At 45.1% G+C, this 8,687-nt stretch overlaps 2 protein-coding genes across 2 annotated transcripts; both read left to right on the forward strand.

The window, feature by feature from the left end:
* The first annotated feature begins 211 nt into the window (after positions 1–211).
* RH39 lies at positions 212–6,822 on the forward strand. The gene is made up of 9 exons (XM_087546441.1): positions 212–838; positions 1,922–2,017; positions 2,109–2,297; positions 2,398–2,538; positions 2,779–2,919; positions 4,240–4,382; positions 5,299–5,428; positions 5,522–5,570; positions 6,082–6,822. Exons 1-9 carry the CDS (start codon positions 377–379, stop codon positions 6,651–6,653), a joined length of 1,923 nt encoding a protein of 640 aa, XP_087402567.1. The 5' UTR covers positions 212–376; the 3' UTR covers positions 6,654–6,822.
* A 380-nt stretch (positions 6,823–7,202) lies between these two features.
* LOC125542956 (17.5 kDa class II heat shock protein) lies at positions 7,203–8,046 on the forward strand. Its single transcript, XM_048706184.2, has one exon. It carries the CDS (start codon positions 7,326–7,328, stop codon positions 7,818–7,820), a length of 495 nt encoding a protein of 164 aa, XP_048562141.1. The 5' UTR covers positions 7,203–7,325; the 3' UTR covers positions 7,821–8,046.
* The last annotated feature ends 641 nt before the right edge of the window (positions 8,047–8,687 follow it).

The following is an 8,687-nucleotide window of genomic DNA, read 5'->3' on the forward strand; positions in this document are numbered from 1 at the left end:
CAAATCCTTTTGTCTAATGCCGGTTTGATGGATTTCAAACTTTGATTCGGACAAATTTAATTAACGTTGGTCGAAATATTTGAACCGTCGAATCCAAACATTTGTGGAAGGTTTGTTGATCGACATTGAAGTTGCCCTAAACTCTAGGGGTTCGATTTACCGGGACTGGTGGTAGTGAAAAACGTCGAGGCAGCGGCGGACGGCACCCTTCGTTCATCAGCAGCAAACCCGCTTGGCGCTCAGCCGCCGGCCCACCGCAGACTGCTTCACCTCGCACTGCGCTTGCGCTCCTTATCCGCCGCGACCTCCCCTTCCCTTCCCCTCGCCCTCCCACTCCTCTCGCAAAACCCCTCCAATCTAAACCCTCGCCACCGCAATGGCGATGGCCGCCGCCGGGCGGTGCCTGCTCCTCTCCCGCCCCTCCCCTCTCCGCCTCCGCGTGCTCCGCGCCGCCCTCTCCACCGTCGTCCCCCCTTCCTCGCCCGCCCTCGCCGCCCCCGCGCCCCCTCCCCGCCACGAGCTCCTCCTCGAGCGCCTCCGCCTCCGCCACCTGAAGGACTCTTCGCCCCCCGGCCCCCCGAAGCCGCTGAGGGAGAGGGCCAGGGGCGGGGAGAGGGGCTCGCCGCAGCAGCAGCAGCAGAGGAGCGTCGAGGTGGAGAGCTTCGAGGAGCTCGGGCTCGAGGAGGAGGTGCTGGCCGCGATGCGGGAGGCCGGCATCACCAAGCCCACCGAGATCCAGTGCGTCGGCGTGCCCGCCGTGCTCTCCGGCACCAGTGTCGTCCTTGGCTCGCACACCGGCTCCGGGAAGACGCTCGCCTACTTGCTGCCTCTCGTTCAGGTACTTGGACCGACCCATCTTTTCACATTAGCGAGATATGTGCCTGCAGGTATATTTGCACCGATGTTACTAATAACTAGAACAAAAAACCGCGTTGTAAGGGGCAATATTGCGGCATATGTCTAGTGAACCCGGGTGCATTTTGTTCCATTTCCAAGCGAGAGCAAAACAATTCATAGAGCGTGTCATAATTTCATGATCGAGTAAGAGAACTATGCATACTCCCTCCTTCCATCTATATAGGTCCTAATGCGTTTTTCGAGGCTAACTTTGACCAAACGTTAAAGCAATAATATATGACATGCAACTTACACAAAGCATACCTTCAAATTTGTATGTCAAAGGAGCTTCCAATAATATAATTTTCATAGTATACATCTCATGTGCTATTAATCTTGTCAATAGTCAAAGGCTATCTTGAAAAACACATTAGGCCCTATATAGATGGAAGGAGGGAGTAACTCATATCAGAGAGGCTTATTTCAAGCCAGTGACAGCGCACCGTCCAAATTACAGAGGAGGGCCAATGTAACGTTCATGCTCGCTGCTTAGTATTAGACACCATTACAAGAGTGAAAGAGTTTAGTGTTTGATTAGGGTGCAAGTGGGGCTAATTAGCTGATAGGTCTCGAAAGAAAAGGAAGGTGTTGTTTAAGAATAGTAACTGGATGAGACAGATGGTTTGAGCTAAAACCTGTAATAATTCCAATAAAGTTTAGGTAAAATTAAAGATTTAGAGAAAAAAATCGATTAGTCATATATAGGAAGTTGCCGGGGGTTCAGGGATATTTAAAACCCTGTGGGTCTCTCTGCATCTCGCGGTAGTTGTGAAATGAGACTCTGTCTAGCTTAGTCTTGCATAGACCCCCTCCTCCTTTGGCAGTCAGGCTCATGCCCTGGATCTATTTTTCATAAAAATAAAATAAAGGAATGGTAGAGTCCAATCAGGCGAAATGAGCGTTTTCTCTCACCATATTTAAATTTGCGTACATCTTCAACCGATTATGGTCTGTGAATTAAGATATTCTTTCTAAGTTCTAACCAGAAGGTTCAGTAACCATGGTAGGTCTGTGATTTATGTAGCTACTGCGTCATGATGAAGCGACACTGGGTATGTCAATGAAGCCAAGGCGGCCAAGAGCTGTAGTTTTATGCCCAACAAGAGAGCTGACCGAGCAGGTAAGCAGCACTTTCAAAATATTATTATTTTGAACTATGATTTGATATCTGTGTTATTGACTGTCGTTTATGTGATAATCTCAAATGACAGGTCTTCCGTGTTGCAAAGTCCATAAGTCATCATGCACGTTTTCGGTCAACGATGGTTAGTGGAGGCACCCGTCTAAAACCCCAGGAAGATTCTTTGAACATGCCTGTTGACATGGTTGTTGGCACACCTGGAAGGATCCTTGATCATATAAAGGAGGGCAATATCGTTTATGGCGATATTAAATATCTGGTGTGTTCCTGAGTTATGGGCAAAGAATTACTACCCTGCATTTTTTTTGCTGATGCCATAGTTTATCACTTGGAATGAGTTTCATTTATCTGCATTGCAGGTTCTGGATGAGGCAGATACAATGTTTGACCAAGGGTTTGGAGAAGACATACGGAAGTTTCTTGCTCCTTTGAAGAATCGTGCTTCAAAGCCTGGTGATCAAGGGTTCCAAACCATATTGGTGTCTGCTACCATGACCAAGGTATTATTCTAATCAGGCGTCCAGCAAATCCTATCTATCTTAATAAATAAATGATATGCTGTTGTCTTACCTTCAAAGATCTTGCATGTAGTATTCTAAAACAAACTTCTCCTATTTTTCTCAAGAACCATCTTCTCAGCTATTCCAGATTATATATTACAGATGCTCAAGGCCTTAGTATTTTCCTATGCATGATTTGTGAACCTTTAATATCCTTTATTGACCACCCTTCTACTTCAGGGAGTACAAAAGCTGATTGATGAGGAGTTCGAAGGTATTGAGCACTTACGGACATCAACCTTTCAAAAGAGAATTGCAACTGCACGACATGACTTCATCAAACTTTCTGGTTCAGAAAACAAACTCGAGGCTCTCCTGCAGGTTATTGAACTCTGTTTCTCCCCCCGTCCTCTTTGTATGCGCATAAGTGCACGCATTTGTCCTGGTGCAAGCTGGAGTAATGTCCATTAAATTCTCCATTTGCTTATCTATCTTGTTCTTGGTACAGTTTAATGGAGTTAACAATTGGCTACTCGATATCATAAATGTCATTTAATCAAGTATAGTACATATGATACTGTATCTGGAGAGTTTGATCACTTAGGTGATCAAACTTCTGTTAAAAAAACACCTTGGCTTCTTGGACCTGTGGCCTGCACTTGTCAGTCAGGATAGAACCATTTTGTGCTTTGGGCACCAGAGGGGCCCACAAGGGAGCCTCACTCTACCACCTGCCACAAGGGACTGAGTCATCAGTATACAAAATAAACTTTGTAGCCGAATATAGACGCCTCTTCCCCCCCCCCCCCCCCCCCCCCCCCCCACATGGATAAAAGTAAGTAAACAGGAATTAATTCTAACTCCCACATGATAAAAAAAAAGAGTAAAAGGTCTTGCGAAGAAAACAATCCTATTTAACCACTATACATTGCGAGCATCAGGAAATAGAATAATCACGAATTCCATGTAATTGGCCAAGCTGCTAAAGTAGCTAAAGTAGTGATAAATCCTGTCAATAAAATAGATCCTAATGAAAGTCCATCGATTCCCAATCTCCAGTGGAAATCGAAGACATCTATCCATTTATAATCCTCCTTTAATTGGATTATGAACAGCTCAGTCTCTAAGTCAATCGGAGTCGGTTAGCCAATCAGGATTAACCCTTTTTATTTAAACAAGCCTTACTCTGTTAAAAATCCTAGGTATGAGAGTTATATTAATTAGCTGTACTCAGTTATGAGTCCTAGAGATGAGTTGAACTTGGTACTATGGAAACCCATAGGGGGTAGTCTGTCGAAGCAAGCAAGTAACTAATAGGATTGTTCACGCATTTTGCCGTGCCCTCTCTTGTTTAAGCATCAACCTAATCCTCACGAGCTAATCCTGCCCTATAAACTCAATTTCCATAGATCAACTCATAAAAATAACTTCTTCGTGCAAACACAAAGCACACTTTGTGATGGCATCTGTGGCTTGGGTTAATGTTCAAAAGACACATAGAGGACATAGCCAAAAGCCCAAAACAAGAGTTAAGATAAACAGACCTGTGATGTGTATCTTTGTTTCAAAATTATTTTTCAAGATCTCACGTCTTCACTTTCTTGAATTTTTGCTCCGAAATCAGTAGTGTACACTTGATGGCAACTCCCTGCTCTGTATTATGCCAAATGCACGGGATACTAAAGGATTTTGTTCTTGCAGGTTCTTGAGCCAAGCTTAGCAAAAGGAAACAAAGTTATGGTGTTTTGCAACACTTTGAATTCAAGTCGTGCGGTGGACCATTTTCTTACTGAAAATCATATATCTACTGTGAACTACCACGGAGAGGTCCCTGCGGAGGAGAGGTCTGTCAGTTGCCTAACATGTTCCTGCCTTACGATATAATTTTTAACAAAATGTAGAGGATAGATCTAATGTAACTTGGTAACTGTCCCAACTCCCAATTTCCTGTGTTCACCTTCGATGGGGATGCAGTGAGTACAATCATTTGATTTGAAATTTTCAAGATCATATTAGTCACTGGCCTGACTGCCTAATTATATGCCGATCATGCCTTATGATATTGATCTTTTTCAGTAAATACATCACCACACATACATCATAGAAGCACAAGATCAGAGTGCGCTTAAGTTTGTATAGGCGAATTTCACTGATATGGTCAGTAAGACAACAAAATTTGATTCTGGGATAACACATCAAGTTTCTATTTAAAGCCATTTGTGTAGTTATGGTGGTAGTATACCAACTGCCTTAATTTTATGACCTAATGTGTACAGTTTTTTTTTTTTGGTAATAAGAATGTGTGTGTTCGGTGGTTACTATTCTTATGATCTTGTTATAGCTTGATTAGGCTGCTAATAACTACTCCCTCAATTCACAAATGTAAGATGTTTTGGATATTTTAATGTGGACCACATACGGACTGAAATGAGTGAACAAACACATTAAAACATGTCTATATATGAGAAATTGGATCTTTTGCCCCAGTTTACTTCTAACTTTGATAATTTGCCCCGAGAATAATGGGTGGGGCCGGGGCCACTAGTCATTGAGACAATGCTCGGGCAAATCATCAAACCCCATGTAAAGTGGGGCAAAAGATCCAATCCCCTGTCTATATACATCCAATTCAGAAAAATGTTACAACATCTTATATTTGTGAACGGATGGAGTATTTACCAAGCTATCCACAAAGAAGAAGAAAATTTGCAAAACTTTACTTGAATTATGCTGACTGTTTCTAGCTTTAACTTTTTGTAGAGTTGAGAACCTAAACAAGTTCCGGAATGAAGAGGGTGATTGCCCAACATTAGTCTGCACTGATCTGGCAGCTAGAGGACTAGACCTGGAGGTTGACCATGTCATCATGTTTGACTTCCCAAAAAACTCTGTACGTCTTAGTTGCATATTTCTTTAATTTCTGCTGTGAATAAATTCACAAAAATCTCAAGGATTCTTATTCTAGAAATTTTTGGCACTACAGATTGATTATCTCCACAGAACAGGGAGAACAGCGCGTATGGGAGCCAAAGGTATTAATCACTTCTTTGCTGTAACCTGGAACAGACACATAATCGTTTTCATTTGTTGTATGGGAGCCACTGCACACACTATGAACTCTCTTAACCTTACATACGTAATACGTATAAAATTTGCATGCATGCTCTGCTGTGAATTCTTAAAATTCTTATTTCAGTTTGCATGCAGTAATCAGATATACTAATCATCTAAATGTTAGCCGAGTCTAATCATGATTTGCAAATCTAGAGAAAGAGATGGCAGCAGTTAGTAGGAACTTCTGATTTTAGTGTATTATATCGGACAATGGTCTGCAGTTTTTTTTTTAGTATTTTTTAGAAATGAGATGATGGGAGATGGTCAAACAAAGATATGTTATTTGTGGCAATCTGACAGATTTGTGAACTGTACTTGTAACTGTGAACTGTACTTGTAACTGGGTAGTCTTTGGGTAAAGAAGCAGGTACTACGTGTTTCCACCTTTCATGCTGATACTCACGTATTGTCATTTCCCGCCTGATGCAGGGAAAGTTACAAGCCTTGTCGCAAAGAAAGATGTGGGTTTAGCGACAAGGATCGAGGATGCCATGAAGAAAAACGAGAGCTTAGAATCGCTGACGACTAGCAATGTCAGGAGGGATTCCGCCAACTCTCAAAACCCAAGCACCAAGGGAAGGACTTCTGCAAGGTCGGCAAGGAGTTCAGATGCTCCGAGGGGTAGGTCGGCAAGGAGTTCAGATGCTCCGAGAGTTGCTAGCCAGAAGGGTAACAAAAGGGGAGTCACACTGTCGAGAAGGTCACCAAAGGTCGCCGTCAAGGACACAACTTCGACCAGAAAGCGGTCGTCGACCAAGAGCCAGCCATCTTCGTCCAGGAAGCACTCGCCGTCTAAGAACCCGCCGAAGGCCAGGCTGGCAGAGGCCAGAAAGGCCAAGCCGGTGAGAGCTGGGAGCAGCAAGGGCGGCGAGAAGGCCGGGAAGAGCAGCAGAGCCAGGCCGGAGGGTGGGAAGGGGGATGCTCTGAATAAGGTGGGAAGTAAGCTGAGCGTGGTTGGGTTCAGAGGGCGCAGCACCGGGAAGTCGGCGCAGGCTTCATGATGGTCGATCTGAGATATTTGATCCTGTAACCTGTAAATATCAGTGACTTGGTTTCTGCCATTTTTTGTGCTTTTCGGCTTACAATTTTGATAAACTTTTTTAAAAGAGAAAGAAACAATTGAGATCTTACCACGGCATCCGGAATAAAAAAAAATTGTTTGTGCTTTTATTATTTGTATATACACGAAGAGTGTGGAGCATTGTCTTGCCCTAAATCTTTGTTACTACACATCTTCGTTATTTTGAGGTGACTGACATTTATCCGAGTTTGTTCCTGACCATGTTGCGATGCTCCTAGTCCCTGAATTCGACACAAACCAGCAGTGATCGCAGATATGCACGGGAGGATTGGAGAAGTTTCTGGAGAACGGATCATCTTTCCAAAAATAAAAGTGAAAGGAAAATGTCTCTGCTCCTAAAGAAAGACCGTGATGGAGCTCTGGAACTTTCCGCGTCGCCGCATCCCGCGCGTTCCACCAAGTTTCAGAAGCTTCCGTCACCTTCCAGAATCCGGACTCCCCGCCCCACGTCACCGATATAAACTCCCTCCTCCTCCCGTCGCATCATCACCAAGGCATTCCACAAAAAAAATTAAAAAATCAGCAGACAATCCAACGCAGTCCAATCCGAGGAGACCGACCGATCGAGCTCGGAGGTCAGCAGCGAGCGAGAATGGAGGGCAGGATGTTCGGGCTGGAGACCCCGCTGATGGCGGCGCTGCAGCACCTGCTGGACATTCCCGACGGCGAGGCCGGCGGGCCCGGCAACGCCGCCGGCGAGAAGCAGGGCCCGACGCCGACGCGTGCCTACGTCCGAGACGCGCGCGCCATGGCGGCCACCCCGGCCGACGTGAAGGAGCTGCCGGGCGCGTACGCGTTCGTGGTGGACATGCCGGGGCTGGGGTCCGGCGACATCAAGGTGCAGGTGGAGGACGAGCGGGTGCTAGTGATCAGCGGCGAGCGGCGGAGGGAGGAGAAGGAGGACGCCAGGTACCTGCGGATGGAGCGCCGCATGGGCAAGCTGATGCGCAAGTTCGTGCTCCCCGACAACGCCGACATGGAGAAGGTCTCCGCCGTTTGCCGCGACGGCGTGCTCACCGTCTCCGTGCAGAAGCTGCCGCCGCCAGAGCCCAAGAAGCCCAAGACCATCCAGGTCCAGGTCGCCTGAGAGATGCATGGATGGGACGACCGAACCAGAGAGTGGTCCTTTGCCTGCACGCCGGATCGAAGCTGCTGAGTGGGTAGTGAACTAGTGATCGATGCTTAGGGAGTGAGTTTCCTGAGATGCGTGATGTGTCTTGTGTTTTCTATCTCTGCTCGTATGGTGTTCGAGAGTGTTGTGTGACTAGTTTTCGATTTCAGTGCACAATTTCAATGAAATTTCTGAAATGTCATCAACTTTGTTTCAAACTTACCGGCTCAAAATAAGTGACTCAAGTTTGTACTAACTTGAAGTGTCTCTTTAATCTTGGGGGTGCACACAACTTCAAATAATTCTAAATCATCTTTTTGTTTTTTCAAAATATTTGTTTGGATCCCAAAATCAAATTTGAGTGGACATAAGTCCCCTGTCTGAAATGAAAAACAGAGCCACTGGATTTCAATGGAAGTCAGTTAATTCGCCCATGGTTGAAAGGTGTCTGTTTGTGGTGGTTTTTACTACGTATATAATCAGAATTTTAGAGTAGAAGATAGATTGGTACTCCCTCCGTCTCATACTGTAAAACGTTTTTGACACTAGATAATTAAGCATTACGTTTATACATACTCTCTCAGTTTCAGCGTCCCAAAATTCTCTTTGACTATGTTGGGGAATGATCATGGTGATGTATAGCAACAAGAGGGGAGCGTATCGTCTATATATTCTTGTAGACCGTAAGCGGAAGCGTTATGACAACGCGTTTGATGTAGTCGTACGTCTTTACGATTGACTAATCCTAGTACCAAATGTACGGCACCTCCACGATCTGCACATATTTAGCTCGATGACGTCCCGCAAACTCACGATCCAGTAGAGCTTCGTGGGAGATTTTCG

The sequence above is a fragment of the Triticum urartu genome, chromosome 3A, assembly GCF_056163025.1.
Source record: "Triticum urartu cultivar PI428250 chromosome 3A, HENAU_Tu73, whole genome shotgun sequence".
Classification (NCBI taxonomy): domain Eukaryota; kingdom Viridiplantae; phylum Streptophyta; class Magnoliopsida; order Poales; family Poaceae; genus Triticum; species Triticum urartu.

What these genes read in the sequence shown, in the direction of transcription:
- RH39 (XM_087546441.1), top strand. Translation starts at nt 377, where the DNA reads ATGGCGATGGCCGCCGCCGGGCGGTGCCTGCTCCTCTCCCGCCCCTCC. An exon ending in CAAGAGAGCTGACCGAGCAG is followed by an intron (nt 2,018 to 2,108) that starts GTAAGCAGCACT and finishes CTCAAATGACAG; the next exon opens with GTCTTCCGTGTTGCAAAGTC. An exon ending in AACTCGAGGCTCTCCTGCAG is followed by an intron (nt 2,920 to 4,239) that starts GTTATTGAACTC and finishes TTGTTCTTGCAG; the next exon opens with GTTCTTGAGCCAAGCTTAGC.
- LOC125542956 (XM_048706184.2), top strand. Translation starts at nt 7,326, where the DNA reads ATGGAGGGCAGGATGTTCGGGCTGGAGACCCCGCTGATGGCGGCGCTG.